At 45.3% G+C, this 14,323-nt stretch overlaps 1 protein-coding gene across 3 annotated transcripts; it reads right to left on the reverse strand.

The window, feature by feature from the left end:
* ampd1 (adenosine monophosphate deaminase 1 (isoform M)) lies at positions 1 to 10,141 on the reverse strand. 3 transcript variants are annotated; one of them, XM_061767427.1, is made up of 15 exons: positions 9,956 to 10,141; positions 8,027 to 8,192; positions 7,373 to 7,502; positions 6,350 to 6,515; positions 5,864 to 6,083; positions 5,461 to 5,590; positions 5,196 to 5,390; positions 4,791 to 4,922; positions 3,511 to 3,674; positions 3,300 to 3,426; positions 2,885 to 3,048; positions 2,678 to 2,798; positions 1,849 to 2,022; positions 1,657 to 1,767; positions 1 to 347 (listed from the first exon to the last, which is right to left on the reverse strand). In XM_061767427.1, exons 1-15 carry the CDS (start codon positions 9,975 to 9,977, stop codon positions 192 to 194), a joined length of 2,178 nt encoding a protein of 725 aa, XP_061623411.1. In that variant the 5' UTR covers positions 9,978 to 10,141; the 3' UTR covers positions 1 to 191. The 3 variants fall into 3 exon arrangements, with proteins under 3 accessions (XP_061623411.1, XP_061623401.1, XP_061623392.1); XM_061767417.1 differs by having other exon boundaries at positions 8,027 to 8,574; positions 9,956 to 10,140; XM_061767408.1 differs by lacking the exon at positions 9,956 to 10,141 and having other exon boundaries at positions 8,027 to 9,616.
* Positions 10,142 to 14,323: the final 4,182 nt, after the last annotated feature.

A 14,323-nucleotide genomic window follows, 5' to 3' on the forward strand; every position in this document is an offset into this window, starting at 1 on the left:
TTTTTTTTTTTTATTTTTTTTTAAATCAGAATCTCATTTTAATGTACTTTTATCTGTGATGAAACCAACAATGCACATACAGTACATTACAGTGCTGTCAATCATCAACAGTCTCCAGACGAAACGTCGTCAGCGCTTTGAGTGAAAACTATTAGCCTTTGGTTTTCACGCGCAGCATTTGTGAGACGGTTTCATTCGGCCTTCAGACCCTCCTTGATGAGGTTCAGCTCATAGCAGATGGTCTCATAGCGGTACGCCATGCGGATCTGGGCCACGTTGGTCTTACGGATGTCGTTGCCCTCCGGACCCTCCTTCAGGTAGTTCTGACCCAAGAAGTGACTCTTCTCCTGCGCCCACACAACATAGCGAAGGTGACGTCACAATGATTCCTTCGGCGTCGCCGGGTATACGGTAATGTTACGTCATCTCACAAAGACTTTCTTTCTTAGACGCTTAGTCGTCGGGGAAGGCTCACAATCTACCCGCTCTAATACTCTTTATAGCCCGTGTGACACGTGTCCTACAGAAAAGGAAACTGAAACTAAATGGCGAGTCAACATGGAGTCACGCCCGGGTCATTTAAGACGATAGGCCTGAGTTCGCCTCGGACTGATGACCTGTCAATCACAGGATCGACAAGTAGCGATTGAAAATGGAATTTGAATGCCCCTGCATTTTGGAATTTGATCAGCCTTCGCGAGGAAATGGGCCAGTATGCTTACACAAAACTTTCAAGAGTACGAACCTCAGTTCAGCGAGCATCATTTGAGCGTGCGCGAGTAGTTGGCTGCTGCTGTGAATAACGAAAATCAGTGAGCCACCCTAAAAGCGTTCGTAAACGCCACAAGATGGCAGAATAGAACTACTTTTGTCTAAATGAAACTCCTCAACTCACTTCAACATAGTTTCTTGGCACCAGGATGCCACAAGATGGCAGCAAAGCACGACTCTTGACTAAATGCCGTCATTGTTATCGTTGTTGTTGCGACTTTTGGCCAGTCCATTCAAGGGTCTGAAGCTCCTCGGTTAACTTCAACGTAGTTCTGGCAACCGAGATGCCACAAGATGGCGCCACAGTGATACTTTTATTGCTTTGGCCTGAGCCCAAACACAGCAAATAGGCGAGTGTTTCAGCGAAAAAAAATGGAGGACAGGTTACAAATAAAGCCAACATGTGACTGTAAAGCAAAAGTTGCGCACTTTCAAAACGTCGGCGTCACCATATGCAGTGTCGCGTGTTTCATCGGTGGTTGGCTTATTTTGGCACTTGAGAATGCATTTTTGCCTTTGTTCGTCCCCCAAAATTAGTGTTTTACATCTTCTTAACATGCTTCTTTTGACACTCGGATGAAATTGAAGTATGTTTCAACTCTCATTGCAAACATTTCCTGTGCAGTTAATAAAGGTTTTATGATAGCGACCATGGAACTGAACATTTTGTACTTCCATAATTTGGCTTGTGTGGTCAACCTTAAAGAGGTTCCACTTTCGAGTGTTTTGTCAACGCTAAGACAATTTACAATGTGTCAATCAGCCGTATGTTTTTGGAGCACGTGAGCAAGACTCCGACCCTAGAGAGGCGGCGCCAGTGCACCGCCTCTACCCAAACTCAAAACATTCCCGTTTTATTCTGAATCGAAACGCCGGTCGCGCTACCTCGTCAGACATTGCGCTCTGCAGCACACTGTTCCTGGAGATCTCGCACATATCGCAGGTGCTCAACTTGAAAACCTGCGCCGCAATGGCGTACTCCTCCATCAGAGGCTCCTGCAGGTAAGACACAATTCGACAGGATGAGATAGCTAACCATTCATATTTGCCTTATTTTGTTCAGTTTATGGCAAAGACCTTGGTGTAGTGGAACTGCATGGGGTCGTCGGTGGAGAGAGAGACCACCAGGCCTTTCTTTTGGAACTCCAGCAGAGGGTTCTTGGCGTACTCCAGGAACAGACTGTTGTTGCTCAGAGGGGACATGGCAATGGGGATCTGGGTCAGGTAGTACAGGTACTGCAGCACCGGACTCTGGTGGTTGAGGAATACGTTCAGAACATTTCAAGTCGAATGACCTCAATGCAGTTGCTTTCCTAATTTGACTTTGATTCACATTAAAAAAAAAAAAAAAAAAAAAAACATATGTATATATATATTTTTTTTTTTTCTTTTTCCCAATCCAATTCTATGAAAGTAGCGCAACCACCACAATCTTGTTTGTCGTCAGTTCATCGAATAAACATCTGGAATAGTTTGACACAAATAGTCAATATGCCGCGTCACTGATTGGCTGTCATTCCAAACGTTAGAACATCGCAAGAGAATGCGTTATTCGTTGTGGTGGCGAAAAGCTTTCAAAGAATCCTCCACGGGAATCTGCTATCAGCCGTGTCCGCTTCGGTCCAGACGTATTTGAGGAGTAACAGAGTTTTGTACAATTTCACCTTTTTCAGATTGCGGTGTACACTTGCAGCTTTCTTTTTGGAGACGTCAACCTATTCGTCAATCTATTTGTGGGATTTTAAAAGCATTTGGGCCATTGACATAATTGTCCAAATCAGCATATTTGAAATACTTGAATGAAAAACATTTGTATTCAGTGTATTGAATTCGATTCACGTCTGCTGGAGAATATTGACAGATTATTGCACGGCACGTGCACGTTGGCATCCGGGCCGCCGCTGACCTTTTTGAGGTTGAGGCCGTGCGAGATGTTGTCAGCCGTCATGAAGGCAGCCAGCAGATGGGTGATGGCGCCCGCTTCACCGCAATGAGGCCTGAACATGAACGTGTTCATCCCCCGTTGTCTGAAGCGCAGAACGCCCAACATCGCTTTATTCGTCATGAATGCAAAACTGGTATCGATGGGACGGATCGACTTGAGGCCACTGACCTCCGCAGTTGGTTGAGCACAGCGATGTTGGCGTACATGTAGTAGATGTAGTAGGTGTAGGAAGGATTCTTAGCCATGTCCCACTCCTCCGGTTTGGGGCTCTTATTGGAGAACATGTGACCGCTGTGCTTGGACTCGTCATCCACACTGTCGAAACCCGTCACCTGCACGCCAGAAAGCAACCGCTCGTTCAACGCGTCAAGCTGCTGCCGAAGGAGAATTCCAAGACCGACACGGTTTGAAAACAGCCATCGCCGTGTCTAATTTTGCGAACGCTGCCGTGTGTCGGGTCGCTGGGCCGAATAATTCAAGCGTTCGCATGCAAATTCTGCGGAAATTCCAATGCTTTTTCAATGCCGCCAACAAGGACGCCGCGATTAACACAGCCATCCATTTTGACTTCTTTCTCGCTTACATGCTTGAGGAATACGCTGAGTTCGGGGTTGGACTTTGGGTCAATGGTGGCGTGGAACACTGGGAGGAAAATGTTCTCCAACATCTGCCCAAAGTGGGGCACAAAGTCCCTGCCTCTGAAGATGTCGCTAGAGTGGAAGAGGGGCAAAAAAGGAGGAATTAAGATGGAGAGCTGCCGTCAAACTGGGATTGATGACAAAGAGAGGGCTCACTAGATCCTGGGAATTTGAATCATCCACTTGAGGTGAGGGGAGTAGACCCTGTGCTTGACGAACCAGTTGGACAGTTTGGTCCACTCGTTGGCCGCGCAGCCGTAGATGGATAAGCGCGGCTCGGCATACTGGTACTTTGCGTCCTCCAGGTCGCTGGCTACTTCCTGTTGAAACAAGCGAGGAGGGAGCCGATGTGGAAGTCAGTTCTCTTTGTAAAACATTTTTGGTCAATTCAGGTAAGCCGGAGAACACTGGCGCTCTTAATTTTCCAGTGTTCAGCTAACAACGCCAAGTTTTCTGGAACCATTTTAAGAGTAAAATATTAGCGGCAACCTTTTAATTGTGAAGACTTACAGTCCTCGCTTACGTTTTTGTTTTTTAAATTATTATTATTTATTTAAATTTGTCTTCTTACCTCACCTTTATAAATCACACAGACTATATTGACTCTTTGTTATAAAACCTCACAAATAAATGAATATGTTCGTGCAATTTTGGAAGTCGAGATCATTATTTGCACACGTTGCTAGGCAGAGTTCATTGGGCTCCATCACAACTATTCCAAAAAGCAGTGAAAAGGAATTGTAGATGATCGCATAGGATAGGATGAAAAAACAAAAATGCAATAACAAATGTCTTAGACCCAGCAGGCAACGTAAAATGCTCTGATGATTGGGAATGACCAAAATCTATAATTCTATAATGGTTATTAATAAGTAGAAGATCTTTATTTAATTTTTTTATGTTAAAATACAATTCATATTATTGGTATCCATTACTTTTTAAGTGTAGAGTATATTTTGACACCCCAAAAATGACGCCCATCATTATTTCTTCAGTAGGATTCCCGTTTTAGTGGTTGAAAGCTATGGTTGATCAAATTTTGACTTCTGGGACAAATCTCACAGTCTTGCCCGGTGAGCAAGCTTACATTTTGGTATAAAGGCAGAATTCTGGATGAAATTACGCATTCCCGTTCAAAATAATAATAATCATCATCATAATCCTAATCATCATCATCAGTTAGATCAATGAAAAAACATCTCGAGCTCACTGAAATTTAATTGAGTCTACATTTGTTAAGTACTAGAGTCATTACAGAAAATTCGGAAGAGGAATTTCATTCAAATCCAAATTCAAATTTTAAAAAATATACATTTAAAAAAAAATGTAATCTCATTTTAAAAAAAAAAAAAAAAAAAAAAAAAGCATTTGAAACTTTTTCTTTCAACTTTTGAATAATAATTAGAGAATAATTAAGGCGGAAGACGATTTCCGACCTTGATGATGGTGGCAAAGTAGTCGCCGTTGATGTGATTTTCCGTCTTCAGGTAGAGATCACGCAGCTCGCTGGCTCCCACGGGGTTGTACTTGGCATTGAACTTGTCGAAACGCTGGAAGGTTTGTCTGCCCTTTGAAGAAGAAGAAGAAGAAGAAGAAGAAAAACATTTATTTCAGTTTCTATTCAAAGTTTGAAAAGTGGCTGGCCAACGTTGGTATTTACGTTTACTCTATCCTTAGCAATGCTTTTGTGTGTGTTTCTTTCAAACTACAAAACCATCATCACCTCAATCTCTGTGAAAAATGAATCAAATATAGCCATCACAATATCCAACGACACAATCCATAATTCTATACGGACTAATATTTCCTTCCTGCAATGGTGTATGAAGTCAGTAACTTACTGCATGCACATCCAGCGAGTCCACAGTCAGGTCGTACGGATGCAGGTTGAGGGACTCGAAGAGCTCCTTCATGGTGACCTCTTTGCCTCTCAGGCTGTGCACGACACGGTCGGCGTCCACGCGGTACGACTTCTTGATGAAGCGCAGGAGGTGTTTCTGGTTCATGCAGGCGGCGGCGTGGATGTGGGTGTCCACCTGACGGGGCAGATGTCGCACGTGTAACAACTCTGGCGCCAAGGCAAGCCATGTTAAGTTGATGGCTTACCTTCCTGCAGTTGTAGAAATCCCTGTGGGGGTTCTTCTTCAGCTCCTTCATCTCCTCCATCTCATTGAGCATCTCGTGCACGTTGAACTTGGACATGAGGAACTTCAGACGACGGTGAGTGTAGGTCTTGCTGAAAACAGAGGAGCAGTCACGTAAATGTCAGGAAAAGCCTACTAGAACGTCTGAACTTTATTTGAACTTTTTATGTAGGCAGTGAAAGCTTTATCATCATTTTGACTTCATTCTCATAATTAAGGTGCTTTTCAGCATGTGACAAACAGCGCCGCTTCAAATGGTTGCTCCCAATTTAGTCACGAGCGATCGGTCACCAGAGTGAACCGAGAACGCTTTTCACTCCCGTCGTTCAAATGCGGAGACGAGCCCCGTCGGGAAAAAGCCTCACATGGGCCCCTGCGCAATGAGAGCGATGAGGAAGTTCATGTCGTCAATGAAGGCGGCGTAGTTGGCACACGGCACGTCCCTGGGCTGATGTTTGTCCGCGGCTTCGGCATCATTATACACGTAGATGAGACCTTCCTTCATTCGAGCAACGTAGCCCAGATTCTCCGGCAGATCCGCGTTATCAAATGGGTCTTCGTCGTTCTTAGGGGGGGGGGTGAAGACTGAAAAGAAAAGAAAAGAAAGAACGTGTGGAACTGTTCAACAATGCGCCACATATAGAATGTAATAGCGCCAACGCCCTGCAGATGCTTTAGAAGCAGCCGGAAAGGTTTGCCGTACGCCTTAGAAGCTTACATCCGTATCAAACGGACTCTACAGGTCACAATTCCCAAACAATCCAGGGAAGAACTCAACTATTACCAATTCGGACAATACTGTCGTACGGCAAGTCAAGTTGATCTAGATCTGCGGCGGAGGTTGTCCTCACCGGGCTGCACCTGGTCCTCCACCTCGAAGGTCTCGCCCTCCATCTCGCGCAGGTACTGCGAAGCCGTCCGCGGGAAACGCTGGTAGGCCAGCCTCATGTACTTCTCTCTGATGGACAACGCGCGGTACAGACCTTTGCAAGACAGCTCAAAGTCATCCATGGTAACCTGAACCGAAGAGAGGTTGGAGCATCATTTCGATTTGTACTAGTTGTTGTTCGTTGTTAGTTGCTAGTTGTTAAGACATCTGTAACAATGATGACAGGAGGTTGCGTAAAAACAAACCCACAAAAATTGGCTCGGAGGTAACACGCAGCTTTTTGACACGTTTGCAACATATTAACTATTAAATCACGTGTGATTTCAAGTATAACATCGTTTGAAGCAGAATCAACGCATCCTGATTTTCTCCTGATGGAAAGAAATGAAAGTTGACCTCAGCACGCTTTCATGTGAGCGCCATTCATTGGCCATCGGACCGCAATTCAAAATTGGCCGTTTTGAACCTAAAGCCTTCAATGAAATGCTGTGCACACCCTATAGGTTGCTAGGAGAGCTTGTTTGGGTTGTGATTGTATTTTTCATCGATTTCCAAAGACAGCCTTAAACGTTGGGTAACAACCCCCAAATGTAAAAAAGACACACAATTGCAACAGCTACTGTTGTAAATGTAAAGGAAAATCAGAGCTCTGTCAAGTTACTTTTGTTTTTGGTTTTTTGTCATCCCAAATTGCTATGTGTATGCAGGATGAGAAGCTACAATGCCAAATCCAGTTTCATTTGGATCAGATCCCGATGATGCGTTTGGCATATTGAGCATGTTCGTTAGTGTGTATCACAGATTAAGAAAAGGACCGCAAAAGTATGAATTTCATTTGGATTTTTACCTGAGCGGCTCAGAAAAAAAACAAAAAAACTAAAAAGTACATTTTACCAATTACCAATGTTCAAACCTGGACGGAGGTACAGTTTTTATCTGGCTAGTTTTTGGCAGCGCAGAAGGTGAATAGATTGGAGGACAGTACCCCAGAAGCGTAGTCCCCAATGATGGCCACTCTTTGGAAGTCCGGTACTTCCAGGTAGGTGGGTGTGTCCACCTCCACTGACCCGGCTGGCGCAGCGGTTCTCTGGGCACCGGTACGAAAGCGCCTCTTGCTGTGAATGGGGTGTACAATTAATAATCAATACGTCCCTGGTCACTTTAACAGCCGAGCAATATTTGACGTGTTACTGAAGGCTATTTTTAACTCTGTAGCATGTGAAAACACTCCCCCCCCCCCCCCAATCTAACTTTATAAGACATGCTGCTGAGTCTGGGAGCGCCCTGCAGTTTGTGTTCGGATTGTAAAACAAATGTCTATTGTCTAAGATTTAAAAAAAAAACTAACATGCTGCTAATCTGAAAAGCCGTTGAATAAACATATACTTTAAGACTTTAAGACGACGTTAAATGTTAGCGTTTGTATTCATCGAAATTCGGTCGCCAATATTTTCCCTTTGACTCCAAATGAATATCGGCTCCGAATGTCGGTTATCGGCCTCCTCGACTAATAATAATCAGTATCGGTATTGGCTCTGGAAAAGTAGAAATGTCACATTTATCCAAATTTAAAGGAGACGTTGTTAGAAAAGTGGGAGCGTGTTCCCAACCCGCAAACAATTCTCCCCAACAAACTCACCGCTTCTCAGGATCGTCGTCAGCATGCAAGTGGTGCGCCATTTCGTGGTGGAGGATGGGACAGTCCTCGGGCACGTCGAAGACGGAGATCTCATCTCGGATCTCCTCGCCTTTGGTCTCAGATGCAAAGATCTGCTCGGCAAAGGCCCGCATCTTGTCATCGGTCTCTGGAGGACAGCAATGACAGCGTTGCCGGCGAGCGCGGAGGAATGCCGGAACGTCGCTCATAGCGTCATGCGAGCACGACAACAAAAAAAGGGCTATTGCAATCCCGTCAAGCAATATTCTGATCGGATGCTGGTCAGACACGATCAATACGTGGGCAAAGATGACACAATAAAAGGTCTAACTAAACAGCGAGACAACGAAGAGCGATCCATAGCAAGAGAAAAGAAGGACGATGCACAGCACGATGGCGTCAGTCCACGCTCACGATGCCCGCAACAGATGAAGCGGTGGGCGACATGCGCTGGTCCACAACCATTCCGCTATGGACCGTGTGGCCAAAAGGCCAGGCCACGCCTCACTCTCCATACTTACTGTGATGACCTGATCATCACCGGCAAGAGCAGCACCACCACCCAGAGTTCGAAAAAGAGGGGAGTTGTAAAGACAGAGAGAAATGTTATCGTTCTCAGTTCATACATAACGAATCAGGAGTAGAGACCGTGACGACGTAATGCGGGTCATTATCCCAAAAAGCAATTATGGTTGAAAAGTGCTGGCCACCAAATTTTTAATGCAGGAAACACAAACATTATTCGTGTTGAAAAATCTAAAAGGCATCCAAATGTTTTTGTTGCGGTTTTTCACATATAATCCCCAAAAGCATGCATGCTAGGTTAATTGACGACTCTAAATTGCCCGTAGGTGTCAACGTGTGTGCGGATGGTTGTTTGTTTCGATGTGCCCTGCGATTGGCTGGCTCGGAAAATGGCTGGATGGACTGAAACAACAAGTACACTTTCAGAATTCTTGTTTTTCCAAATAGTCAAGTAGATTAATTCACTTATTTATTTATTGTTTCGTGCAAATTGCTCGTGGCATAAAAAAAAGATCTTTAAAAAAATATGGGGTTTTTTTGCTCATTTTGGGGTTTTGTCGTGTTCCATCACTCATCTTCTGCTAAGGCTCGATTGGCAGAAAAGTCCTCTTACATTGTCCTACATAATGTCTTGGGGAATTCATTTTGGCGGCGATGATCACGATGCGTCCAGGTCCTGCGGTAACAGAGCAGTCCTGAACCATGATGACCCTTTCATCATATTGGTGTACTGTGCTTTTTCTCCCCCCCCACCAAAAACAGCATTGTGTGTTTCTTCTGTCTAAACAATAGTTTACCGGTGCTGTGGAACATCCAGGTGCTCTTTTTGCACATTTTCATTGTTTTGGGGGACAGCAGTGGCTTTCTACGAAGTGTCTTCCAATGACATCCAACTTTGTTTAATGTTTCATTTCGCTTGAACTCCTTTCGGTCGTGCATCTTTTGGGCACATTTAACCGATACAAATTATGATATAAGATTTCCACAACAAGAGAGTGCTACGGTTTTCCTTATATGTAGTCTACCTCGGTGTTTGATGGCACACCAGCTACCCCCCCCCCCCTCCCCCCACCCCCATTTTAAAAGCACTGGAGGAAGAAGAAAAGTTTGTCAACACCATAACATGAATGGTTGACTCTCAACATTTGCGCACAATGAAGCAGCCTTCTAAAGTTAGAACCTGCACTTTGTTATCTGAGCTGTTGTTGCTAATATACAACACAGCACAGGCGTGACCTCTGACATATGCATTCAAAAGACTACAAGGGCTCAATTTCATTTTTCTGACCTCCCCAGTCCCTGCAGAAGAATTTAATAGCATTTCTACATGCACCGTGTAGTCCACGTTTGTGCTGTTGCACGTTGGCGCACGTTGCCCACACTCACCCGGCACCAGAACTTTCGGCATGGCGACTCGCTTCGTGTGCGTCTCTCCGGGAGTGAATGAAGAGGGGCGGTCGTCCACTTGGACCACTGCGGCGCGCAATCCAAGTGCTGGTTGACGGCAATATGAGACTCCTGGGGGGGGGCGCGCGCACGTACCCGGAATCCGCTGAGCCCGAAAGAAATGTGCAGGCCGAGTCGAGACACGCGCATCGCCGCCAGCGCACGCACGTACGCACGCACGCAAGAGGGTCGCGCGCCTCTATTTTCAGTTGGCGTGGCCCACGCGCCCTCAGAGCTCGCGCGCGTTACAAAGACGCGCGTCAGGGGGGGGGGGGGGAATCATCATACGCTTTGAAGTTGGCAAAAGGCAGTCAAATGACCCCCGCCCCCCCCCCCCAAAAAAAAACACAGCAATTAGTTTGAACGCTTGAAAAGCAGGTACAGTATGCCCTTGTAATTCTTTTTTTTTTTTTTTTTTTTTTTTTTTTTTTACATGACTCAGACGTTATATTCATTAGCTGGTGTCATTTTCACCTCTTTTCCGCCAAAATAATCAAATAGTCTTAGTTGAACACATTTTAATCATATGCAACTGATGTACATCAATTCAGTAAATTCACATTTTTCTTCGGTGTATCGTTGATATGGTGACCAGAAAAAAATAAATAAGTAAAGGCTATTTGGATTACATACAAGGAGGAATGTTGCGCTTGTTGACATAATCCGATTCTTATTCTTAATTATTATTATAATAGTGTTGATCAGATGTAGCGTGGCGGCTGAGTGGTTAGAAATGGGTGGCAAACGCATACTTTGGAGTTTACGGTTTCCCTCAGAGGGCCAAATTATTATTATTAATATTAATATTACATATACACAACAAAATAATAGATAACTAGTTTTGAATAAAATAGCCAATAAAATAAAATACAGTAGCGTCGTCGGCCCAAGTGTTGATCAAAAATGAGGCGCAGGTTTTATTCCTAAAAAGCGCATTTAATATTTTGCACAGTTGGAACATGAACACTGTGCTTAAATATAGAACATACAAAACTGAACTTGCTGATTCAAATGTATTGCACATTGAGTTAAATAAAAATAACTCAAATGTTTGAAAACATTCTGACATGATTAAATACTTAAAAGCTAAATACAACTGAAATGTACTTACAAGTACTGCACTGTATTTAAAAAACGAGAGAGCTGAAACCGCTGGAACATTCAGTTTGAACCTTTAATATGGATTCTTTCAGGCACCACTAGAGGGAGCGCGCACCATACCTTTGAGAACCACTGAATACATAATTGTTGTCCATGCGACCCTCACGGTACGCTAATTATTGCATTTAAAATGGCATTCACTGAGTAAGTAAGGTCTGTTACATGGACCATTTCCTGGCTGCCCCCACATTTCAAAGCGAATTTACACCACCCTTTATTACATATGATCATTTTGAAATGAGCAAGAATCATGGAACTTGACAAACATGATTTACTTTCTCAGGCCACATAAAATAATGTGTTGGGGCGGTCGTGGTCCGCGGGCCTCGAGTTTGACACGTGTGGGTTCGAGAGCTTGGGTCCGGCCCAGGGTGGAGCCGGCCTACATCAGGTGGGGTGTCATAAACCCAAATGGGGATCAGTGGTATAGAAAAGGGGATGGATGGATTTACAGCATGCTTTTATTTTTAAGATTAAAATCAACTTCCTATGTTTGAGAGTTCAGACTGGACCACACTATCGGCAAAACGTGTTGTAGACCAACATTTGCATGCTGTTATCAAGACCAAAGACTCCCCCGTCAGAAGGAGTTTCAAATCCCACCTCCGGCAGAACTTCACTTGAGGTCACCGAGGTGGTTAAAAAGCTCCTCGATGGCAAGGCCCCGTGGGTGGATGAGATTCGGGAAGTCGAACCACAGATTCAGGAGGAGCAGTGTGGTTTTCGTCCTGGCCGTGGAACAGCGGACCGGCTCTTCACCCCCGGCAGGGTCCTCGAGGGTGATCGGGAGTCCGCCCAAACCAGTCTACATGTGTTTTGTGGACTTGGAGAAGGCGTTCGACCGTGTTTCTCGGGAGTACTGTGGGGGGTACTCCGGGTGTATGGGGTACTGAACCCCCTGATACGGGCTGTCTGGTCCCTGTACAACCGGAGTCAGAGTTTGGTCCACATCGCTGGCAGTAAGTCGGACTTGTTTCCGGTGAGGGTTGGACTCCACCAAGGCTGCCCTTTGTCACCAAATCTGTTCATAACTTTTATGGACAGAATTTCTAGACTCAGCCGAGGCGTAGAGGGGGTCCGCTTTGGTGGCCTCAATATTGCATCTCTGCTTTTTGCAGATGATGTGGTTCTGTTGGCTTCATCAAGCCGTGATCTCCAACTCTCACTGGAGCAGTGCCGGGTTCCAGTGGAGGAGTTCAAGTAACGTGGGCTCTTGTTCACGAGTGAGGGAAGAATGGAACGGCAGATCGACAGGCGGATTCGGTGCAGCGTCTGCAGTGATGCGGACTTTGTATCGGTCCGTTGTGGTAAAGAAGGAGCTCAACCGATAGCTTAAGCTCTCAATTTACCGGTCGATCTACGTTCCTATCCTCTCCTATGGCCACGAGCTGTGGGTCGTGTCCCAAAGAACAAGATCCCGGATACGAGCGGCCAAAATTTGTTTCCTCCGCAGGGTGTCCGGGCTCTCCCTTAGAGATAGGGTGAGAAGCTCGGTCATCCGGGAGGATCTCAGAGTAGAGCCGCTGCTCCTCCACATCGAGAGGAGCCAGACGAGGTGGCTCGGACAGCTGATTAGGACGCCTCCCGGGTGAGTTGTTCCGGGCACGTCCCACTGGGAGGAGACCCCGGGGACGACCCAGGACACGCTGGATAGACCGTGTCTCTCGGCTGGCCTGGGAACGCCTCGGGATCCCATCGGAAGAGCTGGAAGAAGTGACCGGGGAGAGGGAAGTTTGGGCTTCCCGGCTGAGGCTGCTGCCCCCGCGACCTAACCTCGGATAAGCGGAGGAAAATGAATGAATGAACAACCCAAGCAGGGCTGGGGAAAACTCCCAAGGGCTCGGATTGCCAGGTCATATCTAAAACTAAAACCAAAATTAAGTACCAAATGTTTTGATTTACACTTCCAACGAGAGCGGATGCTGTAAAGTTCAGAATCAGAACACAATCTCATTTTTGGGGTCGCTGGTGGACATTCTTAATTATACAAACTATAAGTTTGGGCCATTAAAAGTGAAAGCAATACATTCCTCAGTCCTAACTTTATTGATGAAGGCCCACTACAAAAAAATGACTCACCCAAAATGTGCCGCATGTTTGTCACTTTTTAAAGGTCTCGCAAGTGCAAAAAGTGAACCACTGAAAATAAAACAGCCACCCTCAAGTTTGATATTAAAAGCACGACGACTACTGTTTCAAGTCACATCCCGTGGGGCTCGAAACACCCGATATTGGGGATTTATGTAACACGCCTCTGTTGCTCCATCCATCATAAGACAGTGCAGCGTGAAGTTAGTCAGCAACTTCTATTTTTAGGGAACGTGAGATGAAATGTCAAAGTTCAGTTTACGGTTGAACAAGTTAAAGAGATCAAGTTACAAAAAATTTAAAAAATTAAAAAAAAAAGCCAGTTGGTTCAAACCTCAGAAATACGCTTCCGAGGGTTACACCAAAAAAAAAAAAAAAAAAAAAAAAAAAAAATCAAAATAAAAGAGCATTAGCAAATACAGTATTTAACTGTAACTGTTTAACCGGAGTGAATTCAGTATGATACAACTATCTTGACACTTGAGATGGCTCCAGCATTTCCAGTCTTGGCTGTTGGGCCGCTCCATAAAAATTCTCATCCAACAACAACAAATCGTGGTTATCGAATATCTGATCTTAGTGGGTTCTCATGATACTGACGCCTGAAGGCGTGAAGGGGTTGGCAGCAGATCTAACCGGTTGCCAATGTGGACACAGAGCTGCTGGACATGAGGTTTACATGGCAACATGGAGCTGGAGGTGTCCAAGTTGCCCCCTATCACGTTACCTCACCCCCCCCCCCCCTCGAATAGCCAACAGCTGCTGGCCATACAGTGCCCAACCCCCCTCCTTGCCCCCCCGCCCCCACTTGTAGTATGTATTAGTTGTGTACACACCAAATGTTAATTTACTTTATTCACACCACATGTAACCAGAAGACACAATTTCTTTGAACACTGCGCTGCAGTCCGTGTTGGCATCACCAGTGGGTGGTCGTTGTCCTTCCTTTGGCCGATGCTATTGCTAGCTTGCTTCACAGTAAAGTACAGACAGACAGAGCTGTAAACAAGTAAACATACTTACGACCGGATACGCCATCTTCCTTGCTCACCATTCTCC

This window comes from Phyllopteryx taeniolatus, chromosome 1, assembly GCF_024500385.1.
Source record: "Phyllopteryx taeniolatus isolate TA_2022b chromosome 1, UOR_Ptae_1.2, whole genome shotgun sequence".
Classification (NCBI taxonomy): domain Eukaryota; kingdom Metazoa; phylum Chordata; class Actinopteri; order Syngnathiformes; family Syngnathidae; genus Phyllopteryx; species Phyllopteryx taeniolatus.